A 19851-nucleotide genomic window follows, 5' to 3' on the forward strand; every position below is an offset into this window, starting at 1 on the left:
CATTTATTAAATTTATTCAATTCTACTAGAAAGTTATTAAAATTAGAAGTTAAGTCGACAATACAAACACGATCAATTAAAAAATCTTTAGAATAATTCCAAAATAAAATCAATATTCAATTTTTTGATTCTTTAATTCTTCCTCTGATAAAATACGAACTTATTGGAAAGCCTAACATCATTCGATTAACAGTATTAAAAGAAAAGTCCCGAACTGTCAAAGCAAAAGCGATTTACATCGAAAACACGCGGCGAAAGTAAAAATAAAGGGGGCTAGGTGCGAAAGAGAGATGGTGTAGCTTTCCTTCCACTTTGGATGGCTTTGTGAATCCTTGCAGGGGTATGGTTGGAGGTCACCGGAAGTTGCTGGACGGGGCGGGGGGCAAGCTGGCCACGGTCGCCACCAGCCCAGCGGACTCCGAGGAGTCCTCCTTGGGGGTACCGGAAGTCGCTCCACCGAGTTCCCAGCACCGAAACAGCATAACCCCACCGTCAGTCCATGCTTTCGTCTTAATTCTATTCTCTTTGTATACTTCGATCTTTCGACTCTGTTTTCTTTTTCTCTCTATGTCTCTCTCTCTCTCTCTCTCTTTTTCTCTTCTTTCTCTGTCTCTTTACTCTTTGCTTTATTCTTTGGATGCAAATGTTAGGTAAACCCATAAGTAATTTCGTTTTAAAAATCGAATTGCAATTGCGAAGAATTATTTATCGAGTAAATTTGTTAGACGAAGTCAAATTCTCGTTAAAATAATTTCGTACAATGAAATAAATCGTATTGCTGTTGAAACATCGTAAAGAGGTTCTCTTCCATTTTGATAATGATTATTTATAGCAAATTAAATAATATTAATAATTAAAAACTATATAACTGGCGATTGATAAATTTATTTTTCTAATCCAGCATTAAATAAAGTTATTTATTTATTTTTTTCATATATATGTAATAGATAAACAGAATGAAAATTTTTTAGGTAATTGAAACTTTTTTGAAAATTAAGGAATTAACAATAAATTTATTTATCTTAATTTATTGAAATTAAAAATATATAAGTATTATTACTATTTTTTTTATAAAAATTATGCTTGTAAAATGATATTACTTATGGGATGACTTAATACATTTAAGAGTAAGATTCTTGAGAATTGATACTCGAGAGTACTTCACGTAAGTGGATTTAACTGCATTGAGAATATATGTTCGGAGTTAATATCGGATAATACAAATTATTATTAGACGTTATTATTTTCAACGTAGTATCGAGAAGTACTCTCGATACGTTTAATCTTAAATGTACTTATTCATTTTCGATGTTTCGCGGACACGTGGATTTATTTGATATTAATATCTTATCTCAAAATTGGATATCTATTTTATTGGATTATTCTATTCCACGATAAATGGATAAATTTTGTGAAATATATTCAGAAAAATCAGAAAACTTTGACACCTGCTCGATAACAATGAAAGATTAAATACACAATAAGTGATGTAAGTCAATAAAAGTATTTACAATTTACATATTTCTTGCATATCATCATGATTCAGCGAGATTTATACAAAAGCGAACAAAAAATTTTTATTAAACTATAAAAAATACATAAGGAAACTGATTGCTTAGCTCACAATATGAAGATTGTTACGAGTAAGGTATTGTAAGGTGTTGAAATTGTAAATTGTTTACCATAAGTTTTAATTAGCTGCATAAAAAAAGTGTAAAATAAGTATCATTGATATTAGTTTCCACGTATCCGCATAGATTAGTTTGTTCATGCCGTCACTCTGCCTGTGTAATTATTAGCTGCCTATGAAAAATATTTTTTAACAATTCGTGACCGTTATATAATTCAGAATAAGATCTTGCATTTAATATAATTATATAATGTGATTTTTGATAAAATTGATAAAAATCTTACAATCTTATGATATTTAAAAATTAAAATATTTCTAGTTGGAGCTATTTTCATTGATCAAGACAATTTTTATTTATCTTCTTGAATAATAATCATATATATATATATAATATTATATAAAAACAAATTCAATTAAGTCGTCTATTAGCTCTTAATTAAATTATGGATAATTTTTTTGCTAGAAAAAAGCATATTAATTTTTTTTTCTTTTTTTTTTCTTTTTTTTTTTCTTTTTCTTTCTTTTTTTGTTACAAAAAATATCAAATATGAAAAAATTGAACACAATTCCTATTCCCTGATATATTTTTATATTTTCTAATTAAAAATTATAAAATTATACGAATTTATCTGCAATGGCAGATACGCAATATCAGAATATCAAATATCATCTATTTTGGACAAAGTTTGATTTAATTATATTAATATTGCGATAATCGGATATCCTTTTTAGTTGTGATAAAATTTAAAATATTTTATTTCTCAACGAAAAATCTTTGAAATGAAATGAAAATCTTTTCATTTCTAAATTTCTTTTAAACTTTAATTCGATATATTTTCCATCGATTTACATTTACAAATTAGAATTTTATTATCAGAAAAGCACAAAATTAAATTACATTAATTGTACGAAATTTTGAACATTGACGTAAGGGTTGATTTTTTGAATATCAACGTAAGGATTCATGCTGTACGATACGCATTTTACCGTAGCTAACTTGTTGCATGTAAATCTAAATCCCCCAAACAATTGGAAATTTCGTCATTCGGTGCATATCTTATTTCCATTTGCTTTTTTCTATCAATCTATCAATCAAAACGTGTTGAAACAATTTCGAAACATTGGCCCCTCGCTTCTAACCTTTGCATTTGTTTCATTAGCATCATAGCAACTTTCTAGTATGTGATCTTTGTATCGAGCATAATCATGTTTTTGCATGTGGTGTTTAATTTTATTCGTGAACAATAATTAATTTTTTGATTTGACTCTGCATTACTGCGAATACTGGTCCAGAATTTTGCGAAGGATATTGTCGTTACGGGACGAGATTATTCAAAAATTGTTATTTTTCACGTTCACAAATAGTGATATATAAATATATTCCATGTTATATAAAATGTTTCAAAAAAAAAATTATTTAAAATTCAATATAACACATAAAACATAATATCGAAAAAAGCTTTAATAAGCAAGGTTGAAAATATCTTTTCTGAGAAATCATTTTTTGTTTTATATTAGCATCATCATTATATTATTAGCTTTTATGTGTCGTAAGGAACGTTTTTTTTTAGTATTAAATTTAGTCTTAACTTTTTGTTCTCTGAATGTTCTCGTTCAATTTCCATATTATATTTCAGAATATATATAACAGAAGTGTGCTAATTCTTTAATAAACGACTTGAAGAAATTGAATCGAAGCATGTCCAATCTATGGAAATGGAAAGAGAACATTTCTAAATATCGAAAAAATATAATGTTGATGTAACTAAAAATAATTATATCTCCAAAAATGTTTGATCTATGTGTCATATGAATCTTGGAGAAAATATGAATAGTTTTTTTTTTTAACGTTCTATACATTAAGTTTTTTTTAATTATCTTGACAATCAACATTGAATTGATTTTTATTGTATGCTTTCTGTGCCGGTGTTTTTGAAAATAAGAAAAAAAAAAATGAATTCAAAGATGAAATAATAGTTCTTTTATCTTTGACATGTCTATTTTCGTAGAAATCCCTCCAGTGGTTCGGGTCTCAGCGAAACAGGATCTCTGGATCGAGCAAAAGCCGCGCTGGAGCGCAGAAAAAAGGCCGAGGATGGAACCGGAAATTCGATTTTGTGCAGAGTTGAAGTGACGAGGCCAAATCCGGATTCCCTGATCGATGAGCTAATCAAAGCAACGAATTTGGAGCAAACTGATCTCGAAAGTTCTGAGAGTATGTTATTCTTATTCAATTATATTTATTTAATTTATATTTTGTCATATAATAATTTTTTTTCCAATTTAGTTTTTAATCCTTTTCATCCAAGATTTCTTTTTTTTTTCTTTTTCATTCTCATTAATAAAAATAGATATATAAAAGACAAAAATCTCTCGAGACAATAATTTTTCAATAAGGCCATCAAGATTGTTTTTTAATATTTTCTTATGATAAAAGAAATTAATGATCGACCATCAATAATCTTAAATAAAAATTAAAAATTAAATTGTTGCTATAACTGATAAATTTCTTTTTTTTTTAATTAAACTTAGTATTTATTCAATGTAAACGAATATAATAATTATATTATATTATATATAAAAATTATTTAAATTATAAAAAAAAATATAATGTAAAACTGATTATCTTCCATCTTTTTTTTTTAAATGTAATTATAAAACATAATATCTATTTAAATTGTGAAATACGCAATAATGAAGATGCAATAAAAATATAGTTAGAACGAGTTATCTATCATCTTTCTTCTTTTCTCCCTCCTTTTTTTTTTTAATTAATCTAATGTTTATTTAATGCGAAATATGAAGTAATAGATAAAGAAAAAAACTAAAAACATAAAAATTGATTATCTTTGGCCTCTCTTTTTCTTCTTCTTTTTTAATTAAATATATTCATTTGGTGCGAAATATAAAGACCAATATAAATAAGAATATGAATCGTTTATCATTTTTTTATCTTTTATTTTCTTTTTCGTCTTCTCCTTTTTTTTATAACAATTAACATAATGTGTAATTTAAAATTTCCGATTATTATTTATATTTACAGCTACTGGACTTCAGCTGTTCATTGCGAAAGACGGGACGACTGCACTCGGTAGTCACGAGATCAAAAGTCAGATGCCCGCGGGTGTGTTCAAGCAGGTGGTAATGGAAGAGAATAATAGGTAACACGAAGCTATCGGGACAAGAAGACAGTACGCAAGACAAGTCAGCGCCACGTTCTCGTTGGCCCTGGTGCCAGAGCTCGTCTACGAGGCCTACGAGCCCCGGTAGTTACGAGATCAACGATGCTGGACGAGGGAATCGTCGAGAAGACGGTGAACACGGCGACGAAACACGAACGCCCATCTTTCATCTCTGAAAAAAGAAAAAAAAAAAAGAAAAAAAAAATCCTCCCTAATCTAAAATTATCCCTTTCGGTTGCCTAGCTCTCCTTCCGGCGTTCGGTGCTTCACGCTTCTCGTACAATGGATCGTCATTTACGCTCAAAACGCTGCTAAATGTTTCTTTTATATATATATATATATATCAAATTATGGAAAGCAGTCTTCGTTGAATCGTGACACATATGCGCATATTTTAAAGAGGGGGAACCGTCGATTTCTAGGATGATTCTGTGGCAACGAGATGCAACATACGCACCGAAACGCTTCGTTGAGAAAGAAGAAGGAATTTGTACAGAGCGCTTCGAAAGAGGTGCACACGACTCAACACGATAATATGTATTTTGTTCCGCGAAGTCGAGGCACAATGCAAAATTATTTCTTTTTTTCTTTCGTTGTATTTTCGTCATTGAGATTAAATCAAACAGTATATTGTTTAAAATAAATAGCTTTGGAAAGAAAAAAATATGTAAAACACGTATCGATATAAAGAAAAAGAAGAGAAACAAGAACAAGAAAAGAAAGAAATGGCGAGATTAGAGGCGTTCAATGGGTAATCGTTTCGTGTTAAATAACGTTGAACAATATGCGTACATCAACGCTTCTTTTTTCTACCTGTGTTCACGGTTCCTTTTTTTATCTAAACCGTGCAGTTACTATAAAGTGGACTGAATCGTTCGTTCGAGCGATATTTAATTAAATAGCAAGGTATGAAAGGAAGCGCGAGTCTCGAATAGACCCGTAGGCATGCTAACGTACAAAAGAAAATTTTTAAAGGAATAAGTTTCGATTATATATTGCCTTTTTCGTCATATTTTGCTATCGTTTAAGGTACAAGCGTTTAATATATTAGTATATGTGTATGTGTGTGTATATATATAGATATATATATATGCATATGCATATTACATAATCATTTTATCGTTCATTTAGTCGTTCAGTTGGTTCTATTTGAACCGAGCGGACTTATGTCGAATATCTCCGTCAGTGTTTCGATATTATATTTATTTTTATTCTGGAATTTAACTCCACTTTATAGTATTTCTTAATATAATCTCGCGATTCTCCTATATTTTTAGCCTTTATGCTGGCATCTTATTTTTTTTTTGTTCTTGTAAAATTATGATTGTACTGGGAAGTACATGATGTCTATGCATGTGTGTATGCGTGAATGGACGCGCGTATGAGTATGTATATATATATATATATATATGTATATATGTATGTATGTATATATGTATGTATATATATATATATATATATGAAAGAGAGAAAGAGGAGCGTCGTTTTATTGGATGCAGAATTCGAATCGCCGTTTCCTCCCACAAAAGATATTCCATTTTATTAAATATTTTGAATCGGTGAAACGAGATTCATCAAGTGCCACATTATTTAATTTTTTCGAGGCTGAATATTTTTTCGTAATATTCCTATAATTATTATGATATTCTCGTCCTTGTACCTTTTTCCGATATAATAATCTCGTCGATCCAGAGATACGAATAAATAAAAAAGGAAGAAAAGAATAAGAAGAAAAAGGAAAAAAAAAAGGAACGAAAACTCGCCTTTGATTTTTCAGTTTTTCTGGTACAATCGGCGACAACATTAGTGATTCGTTGTATATAGAGCGGTAGTAATTGTTATGTAGGTAAATGGCTGGTGTTGTATACATTCGTTCTTTTCCCTAATTATTCGAATTATCTTGTAACCGCTAACATAACTTCGAGCGTTGAGCGGACGGCGCTCAATAAAAATTTGTCGTACGCTGTATGCGAATGAAAATGGCAAAAGCGAGATGACGATAACGTTCTGTAAATATATAGGAGTGCCTGAAACCACGTTGAGAGTGAATGAGATACAGAGAGAGAAAGAGAGAGAGAGAGAGAGAGAGGGAGAAAAAGGGAGAGAAAGAGAAATGGAGAGTGGCAAATACTTTTTCCAGCGGTGCAAGAACGAATGGACGAAGTCGTTGAAAAAGCAATCACAGAGTAAGAGGAAAAAAAAGAACAGAAACATTATTCTTTACTCCTTGGCGCGTTGCGACTAGCCTGATCGATTTTGCAAATTAGATCAATGAAATGAAAAAGGAAAAAAAGAAAATTAACGATGTGTGAATCGTATGCACAAAATCAGCTTTTCCTTTAAGGAAATCTAATTTTTTTTTATTTACTTATGAATTACTTATGAGAGCTTCTTGGAAATTATTTTAACAATTTGACGATTATCGATCCTCTTGGACCGTCTCAAATGTATGCGACAAATTTATTATCATTTGGATCAACGCGAATGCAAATCCTTGAACAATATTCCTGCTTTTTGTTCTTGACTAATGTAGATATCGTAGCAATCATCATTCTCGTGGGATTGCTTACTTTATCGTCGTTATATAGCGAGAATTACGGGCTCACGTGTAACAAGTAAATTGTTCAAGCAGCCATTTTGAAAATTGATGTTTGCCAACACAGTCATTCGTCGTATAGAAAATTAATTCTTGTCTAGCGTTAACCGTGTGGATCGATTAAATGTTTGAATAGCAATATTTTACGAGTATTACAAAATCAAATGCGCTAATGTTTTCTTCTACCTAATAATATCTAACAGTAAATTCTCGTCAATAATTCAAAACGTCAAAGCGTTATCAGCTTCCACACGATGTTATTTAACAAATAAAAAGATTTAACGTTGAACAGTATTAAGTACAAGAAATTAAATATGAAGAAATGTCTAAGAATCATTACCATCTAATCAATAACAAATGAATGGGGGAGCCCGTAATTTATCGTTTCTTTCATCATCCTTCTCTTCGATTATTCATTTTCTATTAATTTTTTCATTACATCATTTTAGTATTTTTCAAATACATAACGCTTAGTTCCTAAGTCTTCGCGCCAAGGTAGCCGTTTCTCATTTTCGTGAGAGAATGGAGCACAGGCGAGGCGCCGATCGATGCGCATTTTTGCACTATTTTTTCAATCTCTAAAAGATATTTATTTGAAAATAATAACGCGAAAAAACGTTCGGCGGCTCGCGATCTTCTTATGTCTGCGTATTGTGATCGTATCCTTTTTTATTCTCTGTGAACATTTCCTTAATTTATTCTTCTGCTCAGGTTCAGTCATGCGAAGCAAAATGACCAGAAAAATGACATTCATCTTGAAACAGGATTCCAGTTAAACTGCTCGTTTCGTTTCACGTATATCCAAATGGAGAAATATAGGTCGAAAAGTAACCTTGAGATGGACTGATATATCGTGTCATTGCATTCGAGTTTCGTTAATATGCATTAACCGATCCATGGAAATTGTTGACTCATCTCAGACGGTTAATTAATTGAAAAATTTGCATACATAATAAATTTTTTTTATTATTATTTAATAAATAATACTTTATAGAAATTGGTCGTTCGGAATTTTCAATTTTTTTGCAATTCCAAATCTCGAAGTCTAGGTAAAAAATGACTTGTAAAAAAATTTAAAGATGTTGCAATTTAAACTTTAGACTCATTTTAATTCATAATGTGATTTCATCATTTCTTAACAATAGTTTAGGAAGGAAAAAATGAAATATAAAAATGAAATTCTTCGTGAAAAAGAATGAATTATGAACTTCATTTTATTAAAATTTTCAGAATATTGAAATTAAATAAATTTATTTAATATAAATAAATATAAAATTTCTTAACAAAATAAACAGATATTTTTAAAAGAAAAAGAAAGAAAGAAAAAATAAATAGATTCTGAATCTTTGAACAGTTTCGAGAATTTTATGACTTTAGTTTCAAAGATTACTATTCAACCTTCATAGTTAAAATATTTTATTTAATATTTTTTTTTTTTTAAGATCCCTATTTGAAGTTTCACATATTTTTTCAAGACGAATACAAAAGCCCATACAAATTTTATAAAAAGGAAAATTCATTATCTACAAATAATTATTTAATATTTATTTAATAATAAGTTATTTATAATAAGATCGAATGTAACTGCATCCAGTTGAAAACTTTAAATCGATGAAATGTATGCCAATAAAAAATATTTCGTCATATCGGTAAATGCATAAAACAGGTGAAACTCGTTGATGAAGAAAGTATTGTCGATGATCTCAAGGCAACCCGGTCAAAGAATATTGCTTTTCGGTTGGTCAAGATATATCAAGATTTGAAATGCACGTCGCAAAGATATATATATATGATTTCATCGGTAACTTGCATCATTATGTCCATATAAGAAAAAGAAAGATTCGAAGGACTAATTTCCGTGAAACACGCATCTCTGGCGTTTCATTAGACCTATTTAAGTTTTGTAACGTGATAGTCAAGCCGGTCTTCATGCTTCCAAAGATGTCAAAACCATAAAATGAACGTTGTTATACAAGTGTGTCGTTTTCTGACAAGTTAAAATTTCGAGAGTTCAAGGTAAAGCGTTTCTCCCGTATTAATTTTTTTTTAATTCCAACAATCGATACATTTGCATTCCTTTCTCTATTTCTTTTCTTTCTTCCTTTGTATCTTTAATCCTCTAGATTTTCAAAATAATGTCTTATTTATATGAATGTTTGGGACTTCTTGTGCACGTCTTTGATTCCATTATCCGGCAGATATTAACGTTGTGATATTTTATAATATTGTAACAGAACTCGTTATCATTTCTGTGTTATGAATTACATTACATAAATGATATTATTTTATAATTATTTCGGAACTGGCTTCTGGAACACTGCGGGAAAATGCGACTCTCCGGCGACCTGAATGGTCCGTTTCTTCTTTTTTTTTTTTGTTTGTTTCTTATTTATAATTGTTGACGTTTTGTCTGATTCTTATTTTGTGAAATGGATGCGAAACTATCATGTGCTGATAATACTTTGAAAATCAAAAAAAAAAAAAAAAAAATGCTTTGATGTTCTTTCTTCCAATCATTTTTCATTTGTCATTTTTTTTTCTTATTTTTCAATGATTAGATTTTGCTCAAATTATGAAATAAACGATGATAACATAATAAATCAGATTCTAATCTAACATCATTTAAAATTTAACGTTATGAAAAACGTGTTTCTAAATTCCATTGATGACTTCGCAACGAAGATTGGTACATATTGGTACAATATTGGTACATATAAAATGTTACTTTTTTAAATAAATCTTTTTTTCGAAACATCATATATTTAATTAAAATAATTTTATTTAATTATCATAATATTCAAATTTTATTATATGCATATATTTCTTAACCAATAATTAGTTTATTTATATGAATTATTCGATATAATTTTTCTTCTAGTTTCTTATTTACATATTTTTTCATTATATCATTTCAAAACAATTTATCGAGTAAGAAATCTCCATTCTTTTCTAAATATTTTTATATATATTTTTTCAATAATTTTTTCTATAATTTTTTAAATTCATATAAAAAATTGAATATTGAAAGATTTATAATTTTATATTATTTTTTATTATTATTCAATTATGTAGTTTGGATCAAATTTTTTCAATGGTAATTAAAACAATAAATATTATTATTAATTTTTTATTGTGAAAAAAACGGGATTTTATATGCATCAACTTAATGTAGATATATATGTATATATACACGTAAAAGACATATTTATAAATATACAAGTAAAAATATTTTATCAAAAATTATGTATTTTATTACACTCAGACACGATTTATTACATATATATTGTACATTTTAGCATGTAAAATATGTTAAATAACAATCATAAGAAACATGATAAAAAATATAGAATGATTACTTTCAAAAATTCAATAATAAAAATTCAAATCAACAATAATATCATTCTTATTAGAAATCATATTGAATTTGTTATATGAAACAAAAGAAAGGTAGAGTAAAATTGTTTTATCTTTGTCACATTGTCGTTTTATAGTATTTCTATCTATTTTCATCTAACATAAATTTAAATTACTTGATAAATTATTAATTCTTAATGAATATTTTTACATATCAATTTTCGTATTTATTTTGGCCTATAAAATAAACATTCTAAAAATTTTCTATAAATATATTACATCCTTATTCGGCTTTATCAATGAATGTACAAAAAGGGAAAAAAAGATATATACGAACCAGGAAAAGGAAACTAGTTACTTTCTCTACTAGACAGATCCATGGCTCTGATTTAACATCCGTTTATATATACGCATTTTATTTTGAGTATTATGTGAGCGCTTTCACGATAATTCGCCACTGTTACGTCTAAAAGAAAACAAACATAAATTCGAACGTAATAAGATGCAACATCGCGTAAGAAAACTGGTTATTTGTAAGAGACATGTGCATTCATTCCTTTTTCATATTTTCGATCGATTTTACATTACCACTTTTGGACAAAATATATTCTGTAATATTTTTAGAATTTTTTTAAATTGCTAAAAACGAAAATGATAATTAATTTTCATAAAAATAAAATTAACCTAATCTAACCTATATTTTTTTTTAAAGAAAGCCTCTCATCTTTTCACTCATTAATTCTCTTACTAGTTTTAAATAATGGTAATTATTAATTGGCTTTCATTGATAATTTAACCTAAGTCATACTTCTCTTTAATAAAAATTAATTATTTTCTCGTTTCACTTGTTTTTGAACTTTACATATTTATCTTTTAAATGTATATCATATTCATACATATCAATATTTAAGTGTTGAATCTACTGTAGAGAAAATCTAATATTAGGTTTGTATCTATGTGAGCCATCGAATGGGTTATTTCTATGAAAAATGATTTATTTTCATTTTTAGTGATTTAAAATTACATATTTAAAAAAAACATTTTGCAATTTAAATATTTCAATAAATATTTCAGTTTTACTTTTTTTTTATTTTTAATAAAAATTCATTTATATTTATTTTCTATATATTATTTATTTGTTCATGCATTAATATACAATAATTTTTTTATGACTATTATATATTGATCATATTATTAATTTACACGATAGTATTCTCTTAGTGATATCGTGATTTGAATTGTTAATTCATAACTATCCTTAAACATATTTAAGTTTATGTTAATATTCTAAATTATTTGCTTATTTAATATCTACGTCTGTGTAGATATTAAATATTCGTGTATCTATTAAAGATTCGTGTCAAAATTGTAATGTGGTTTTTGAACAGATAAAAAAAATTTTTTATCTAATAGACTCATTTTTTTGTGTTATAACATTTCTCTAACAATGTACTGATTATTATTTTATATATTAGATTGTTATATAATTGTTGTATAATTTTTATATACTATTCATGTTTATTTTCAATTAATTTTTTTCTTTTAGGTTAATAATTTTATTATAAGAAAATTATATATTGTTGGTGAAAAAAAATTTAATTATTTTGATTTAAAATAATATTTAATATTATATAAATAGCATATCTATCATTAATTCTGTTATTTGTTATGAAAAAAATGAGAATAAAACAAAAAAATTTTTGACGCTTATTATAATTTCATGATTAGATTAAATACATTTTCTCTACAATAAAATTATTTTTATACATTTAACAGTTGCTGAATAACAATGCTCGATAATGAATATAATATTTAAAATAAAATAGTATACAATAAATATCTTGTTAAAGAAAATTTATGTGATGAATGACATGGATACAGAATTATTATCAAAAATTAATTAATTTTAAAAATGAGTTGGATAATATAATAGAAAAAATTGAAAAAAAATAATTTTCAATAGCAACGAAAGTCATATTAGAATTTATACTACAGTTTAGTTGCAAAAAAGCATCGTTGATATTATATTAAAATTGAGGTAAGAAGTTGCATTTTCGCAATTATTTTTATTTTTATTTTTTTTGATCGAAAAAATTATACATTTTTTATGAAAGTATGGATTAATCAAGTTTTGTTATTCAATCAAAGTCAAAGATTTTTTATCTGTGTTGTTATTTATTAAACTATGAACAAGAGAAAGTCGCAAATTTCGTAATATAAAATTTGTTTTATATATGGTTATGTGACTGATTAGAATTTAAAAACACTTAGAAATTATTTATTGCTTATCATTTTTTTGTAAAAAAAATGTATTTGTAAAATATGATACACAAAAATACTAATCTAATCATCATTATTAATAGCATTTATAACTATTTATATATGCCTATTTAAAATAATATACATCATGAAGTCGTAAAATTAATCAAAGATTACATTTACAAAACGAAAAAAAATTTATTCTTAAGTGAGATCAAAAAATCAGTTAAGATTATGTAAAGTATTTATTTGTAAAAAGCAATATTTAATTAATATCAGAATTATATATATTTTTATATAAATATATGAAATTCGAAAAAGTTACAAAAATATAAATTAAAGTGCAATTAAAAACTGATCGCAAGAAATTAAAAAAATTCATGAAAATATAATAAAATAAAAATTAAAGAATTTATTTCTCTTTTATTATATTTGAAAAAATATAAAATCGAAATATCGATGTTTCATTGATATTATTTAATTGAAAAATTTTCATTTTTAGGTTAGATTGAACTAATCTAAAATTAATGATCCTAGAAGCATCAGATATCTTTTATCTTCAAATGTTATTAAATTATGAATGTCGAGATTAGCAACGTAAACTTATATAAATATCTTTCAAATTATCTTAAAAAAAACAATTATTCAGTAAGTAAAAATTTGTAAGAAAAATATACATGGTTTAAATATATATATATATAGAATTAAATATATAAGAAATTTATAATAAAAATGCATCTGTTTTGAATTACTTTTATTTGATTCTTAAACATAATCTAGACAATGATATGAAAAATATCTAAAAATATATTTATTTGTTAATATATTACTATGCAAATTATTACTGTGATATTATGAAAATTATTATAGCTTTAATCTTTTCTTTGTTTCCTTTTTAATCCATGAAATTATTATAACAATAATAGATAATAATAATTATCTTAATATATTTCAATTAATTTTACATAATAAAAATAATTAATTTTCTATATATTTTTTTTAATTTCTAATTTTCATTCTTTTTTCCTTTTTCTTTTTTTTTCCATGCCATTTACTTTTTATGTTTTTTCTTATATTTTATTTAATCTCGTAGCCAAACTAGATTTTAATGATACTTTAATTTATGTTTTTGTAACCTTACAATATATATTTTCAAATTATCTATAGTGACGTCCTAATAAATGACAATACATAACTAAGTATTCCATTCTTAATATTTGCTTAACATGAAATAATTGCTTTGGAATGAAATCAACCGTGTAATTCGATTCGTTCAATTCATGCTAATTATATTCGTCTGAATTTGCTGATAAAAATAAAACTAAACACACATATATATATATATATATATAAAAATGATTTTGAATTGTTAATGATAATATTATAATGTCTAAATCATTGAACTTGAAAAATTCTTTTAATTAATAATTAATAATCTCATAAATATAATAAGAAATATCAATATCTGCAATTCTACATTGTATTTTCCTTGAAATACATTATCTTAATAATTATCAGTAATAAATATATATAATTCTATAATTTGATACTAATAAAACTAATAATAAAATCGATTAAAATTATATGCGATGTAATAAATAAAATATTACATAATTATGAATTTTCTAGATTAGACGCATTTAACGCCTAATCATAAATAGATAATATATATTATTCCAAATTTTTGTTATTTTTTTATAGAATATGTAAAAAAATATTTTATATCCAATATGAATCCTTTTTTTTATCTTTTTTTCATAATTACAATTTTTTTTATTCTGTATTTTTTCATATTAATGACGTAAACATCTTAAAAATATTCAAATAATAAACGCTAAAAAATATTTATTTTCAATTTATTTGACATTGCTTCGTCATTTTCTTATTTTTAAAAATAAAAAAAAGTCGTTCATTTACGTTTACAAATAATTGCACAATATGTAAAGTAACGTGTAAAAATTCATAAATACAAAAAAAAATTCATATTATATGAATAATCTCATATTTAATTAATTAATTAAATTTAAAATAATTTCAATTCATCAATTTCGTTTTTATTTGTTGAAAATATTTTTTATTTATGTATTTTTGCAATGATTACTTAACAACACAAATATAATTCAAAGAGATAATAATTTATTTTAATCCACATAAGAAATAATTGCAGACAAAATAATATTGACAAAGATTCAATATAAAAATTGATATATTTTTATGGTCAATGTTTTTCAGTTTTTAATTACCCCATTAAGATAATTAACCCATTATATAATTTAAAAAACTCACTTAAATTTTATAAGAAATATAATTATACGTATTGCTAAAAATTTTTTTCTAAGATATAATATTAATTATACATTATTTACACATTTGAATATTTATTATTATAAATATATAAATATATAATTTTTTTTATAAGATGTAATATTGATTATACATTATTTAAACATTTGAATATTTATTATTATAAATATTATAAATTATTATAAATATATAAATTTTCAAATGTGTAAATAATGTATAATTAATATTACATCTTATAAAAAAACTTATTATATAAAAAAATATATAATTTGTATATATATATATATATATGTGTATGAAAAATAAAATATTGAAAATAAATAAACGAATTTAATATTTCATCAAAAATTTATGAGCAACTATATAAAAATTATATATAGGAAAAACTAGAGTAATAATAATCATTTAAACAATAATGGAAATATTATCGGAATTGTAAGATTAGATATTTATTATTAGACTGCCCGTATTTATAAAAGATATATGACATTTATGAAAAATGCAAAAATACATAAAGAATATGTAAATGTATCCATATTTTACATCTATCAGTCCTTAATATTTGTCGTTTAAAATATTTTTTTATTAACTCGTTAAATCTTATATATGTCTAAAAAATGTGTCATAAAAATATTTTTTTTCATTTTTTTTCCTGCTATATATGTATTTTATGAATTAATAATACAATTCATATACAAGATGTTCATGATATACTAGTCATCATTTTCCTCGTAAACGGAAGTTATTAAAAAAAAATGAAAAAATCTTATAATCTCTTAGAATCAATAATTTAGAATAAATAATTTTTCATATTTGCAATATTGTAATTTGCAATATTCCAAAAATTAAAGGTAATCTTTAATTTTTTCATTAATACCGTATTTTTTTTTAAAACGATATAGTAAGTTAAATATGTCCATATGTTATAGAATGATTTTCAAGATTTTACAAAATCTGAATAATATTTATAAGAATATTATTATAAGAAATATTTTTAATATTTTTTTATTAAGGTATGTACAGATATTTCTATTCATGTTTATACATTTATTTTTTATTAAACTTATCTAGTTTTTATTATTTGAATGTAGGTATTCTATTCGAATACATTTCTTCTTGGTATGTAAATGTCAATTTTTTATTTTCATTGATAAAAATAATAATAAAAATATTTGTTTCTTTCATTGAATCACGATTATAATGAATAAGTATTACAATATATAATTATAAATACTTGTAAACACATTACGAAATGTTGACAAATATTTTTTTTATTTTTGATCTTATACAGCCTTGACTAACACATATTCATTTAATGCAGTTTGTATGTATTATGTTGCGATGTATTGTTAAGAATAAATATACAAGACATATATTATGCAAAAGATACAAAATAAAAAATATATTTTTAGAATCTTTTATTTTTAAAATTTATTTATTTATCAAGAATCCATTATTTTAATAAAAAATATTCAACTGATTCTATAAAAAAATATACATCTCTCTAAATATTTGCAATCTATTTATCTGATTATTTATTAAAATTACACTATTAAATTGACAAATTAATGACAAAATAATTAATTATATTATTATTATTATAATTATATTTTAAATCATATTAATTAATGAGAATATATTTTATATATTTAATGAGATTATATTTTTCCAGATAAAATTAATATTTAAATAGAAGTTTTTTAAATCGTTATTATATATCACGATATTTCGATATATCACGATAGTCAAATATTTCTCATACATACTACTTATTATTTAAATTACAATCATAAATTACAATCATAGACAATTTGCTGTCTATGATTAAAATAAATTTTCACATTACTTTATTTTAATAAAATGAAAAAGTTATTTTTTTCATGTTATTGAAATATCTTTTTATTTTTTTTTTAGATTTATTTAATTTAATTTTTTATTATAATTTAATCAATTTTTGTTTTCTAACTGTAAAAACGTGAAGTAGTTAATACATAAACGATTCAGATATCATATATTTATATATCTAATTTACATTGATTCCAATCCAAAATGATATTGATATACACGATTTGTACCAAGATGAATATGTAAATTTTAGCTAATAATTAAATATGATAATGATCTCGGGAAATAATGTTTACATATACGTATATATTTTTACATTTTTCGTATTAATTCACGAAGCCTTTTATTAATTTAATACGAATTAGTTAAAAAAATATATAATAGAAAATGATACATTTTACATTAGTGATAGTATACACATAATTTCGTAGTTAAAAACTTTTTTTTTCTAAAAGATTTTTATCACTTGATCAATTTTACAAATTTTAATATTATATAAAATAAAATTAAAAAAAAAAGAAAAAATAAGAATGAAAGATAAAAAAATATCGACTCGAGAAGAATTCGAAGAAGCTCGGAGGATGTTTGTCAGGAAGACGACTTCGGACATTCTTAAAAGCATACTATACCTCGACTACAATATGGCCTGTTAAACAAACAAAAGATATTTATGACTAATTCTTTATGCTTGTTTCAACATTCATCTTGACGAATGCAAATCGCTGAAACTGTCATTTGTTAGGGATAGAGAGCCTATTTCCACATACTATGCATAATATAATAGTATCTACTTATCATAGATTATAGATTCCCAGAGTCGCAACCCCTAACAGATAGGTTTTTGTTTATATTTATTTGAATTATTTGTGTTGAAAATTTTATAATGAAAATCATCAATATTTATTTAATTCCAATATAAATAAATTTCTATTAGTGAGAATTATAAATTCCATTAATATTTATAATATTTATTTATAATTATTTATAAAATTTATAATATATATTATAATTTAAAAATATTAAATTCTCGTTATTTGAATATTTTGAAATATGATTTCAATTTGATTTTAATCAAATTGAAAATTTATGAGGTATATTTTTATATGTTTATAAATTATGATAAAATATGTATTGCCATTATATGCAGAGTCCAATAATGGTAATTATAGTTATTTCTGAGAACTATGAATTATGAGAAGCTTTGAAGATTTCAAGATTATCATTTTTTAAAAATATTTATAAAGTTAATATTTTAATTTTTTATATAGAAAGTAATAAATTAATATTAAATATATCAATTTATTATACTTAGATATTCAAACTATTTATATGAATGAAAAAAATATATATATTACATATCTATTTCATTGTAATTTATTGTTAATTATTATCAAAATATCTGCATGTTTTTGCATAATTGTAAAATAAAAAAAATATAAAACTTAATTTTTTTGACAATTTATTTTTTTTTAATAAATTTGATAATTTTATGAATGCCACGATATGACGTCCTTAATCAATAACTTATATCTAAATAGTTACTATGATTTAAAAATAAAAAATGATCTAAAAATAAAATATTTAGTTTACTTGTATTTTTATAAACTCCATTTAAATATCTTTATTATTTTTAATATTATAAAACATATTTGTAGCATAATTTATTATGCTAAAATTCAAAGAGGAATGTCATGGAAAATTTTCTTTTGCTCTTGTTTTTTTCAATTTTTTTTTCAATATTATTTTTTACAAGAAACGTTTATTTTTTTTTGCATTTTGTAGTGAGCTAAAAAATTTATACTTGTATATACCTGTGTATACTTGTATATACCTGCGTATAATTGTTATACCTGTGTATAATTGTTATACCTGTGTATAATTGTTATACCTGTGTATAATTGTTATATCTGTATATAATTGTTATACCTGTGTATAATTGTTATACCTATATATACCTATTATACTTGGATATATACTTGTGTAATGACCTTTAAATAAGCTTGAACATTAGAAGATGAAATTGTAAGATAAATACGAATTTACGGTTTATGTTATTAAATTTTCTATTGTTTCCGGATTAGTAACAGTACTATTATATCGAATATTTATTATCGTCTGATTTATTTATTTATTATCGTCTGAAGTCGTAAATCACTGTTGATTTATTTCTTTTATAGCATTTTTGGCATATTTTATTCTCATATATATTCCGTTAGAATCTTTAATTACTAGAACTTAAGATAATCGTATTTTGACAAATCGTAATTCTATTCCTTTATATTTTAGCCACGTGTATATCCATCGCAGTTAATGGCCTTTTAAGAATCTTATAATTATATTTATATATGTATATTATAATTATATTTATATATGTATACAAAATAAATAATTCATATTTAAAATTTGAATTTTTTTTCTTTAAAATATCACATAAAAAATTATTATAATTTTGTTATAATTTTTACACATCACATATAGAATTCTCGTTTGTTAAACCTTTTTTCAATAAATCACAATCTCTAATTAGAACATTTTATCTCTTCTCTTGAATTATCGAGATTATATCAACAAAAATTTATAATTATGAAAAAAAAGGAGAATTATAAAATTCCTCGGATACTATAAAAGAGGATCATATCTCAAAAAGACGTTCGCTCAAACTAAGAGGGTAAACGCGCTTT

General features: G+C 24.2%; 1 protein-coding gene and 1 long non-coding RNA gene across 8 annotated transcripts in view; one reads left to right on the top strand and one right to left on the bottom strand.

Annotated features, from left to right (window-relative positions):
- LOC107997090 (early estrogen-induced gene 1 protein) overlaps window positions 1–6901 on the top strand; it is a 65843-nt gene extending 58942 nt beyond the window's left edge. For 2 of the 6 annotated variants that reach the window (XM_062072191.1, XM_062072195.1), the window contains 3 exons: window positions 339–491; window positions 3640–3845; window positions 4674–6901. In XM_062072191.1, the coding sequence (XP_061928175.1) occupies window positions 339–491; window positions 3640–3845; window positions 4674–4795 (481 nt within the window). In that variant the 3' untranslated portion in view covers window positions 4796–6901. Of the gene's footprint in view, window positions 1–338; window positions 492–3639; window positions 4361–4673 lie in introns of those variants that run through there. The other 4 variants (XM_062072190.1, XM_062072194.1, XM_017055488.3 and 1 more) reach the window with 3 other exon arrangements.
- A 2864-nt stretch (window positions 6902–9765) lies between these two features.
- Window positions 9766–11746, bottom strand: LOC107997043 (uncharacterized). Of its 2 annotated transcripts, none has more exons than XR_009829028.1 (2): window positions 11457–11746; window positions 9766–11228 (listed from the first exon to the last, which is right to left on the bottom strand). It is a non-coding gene; the product is annotated as an uncharacterized LOC107997043 (long non-coding RNA). The 2 variants fall into 2 exon arrangements; XR_009829029.1 differs by having other exon boundaries at window positions 9766–11371.
- Window positions 11747–19851: the final 8105 nt, after the last annotated feature.

Source organism: Apis cerana, linkage group LG3 (genome assembly GCF_029169275.1).
Source record: "Apis cerana isolate GH-2021 linkage group LG3, AcerK_1.0, whole genome shotgun sequence".
In the NCBI taxonomy this organism is placed as follows: Eukaryota; Metazoa; Arthropoda; class Insecta; order Hymenoptera; family Apidae; genus Apis; species Apis cerana.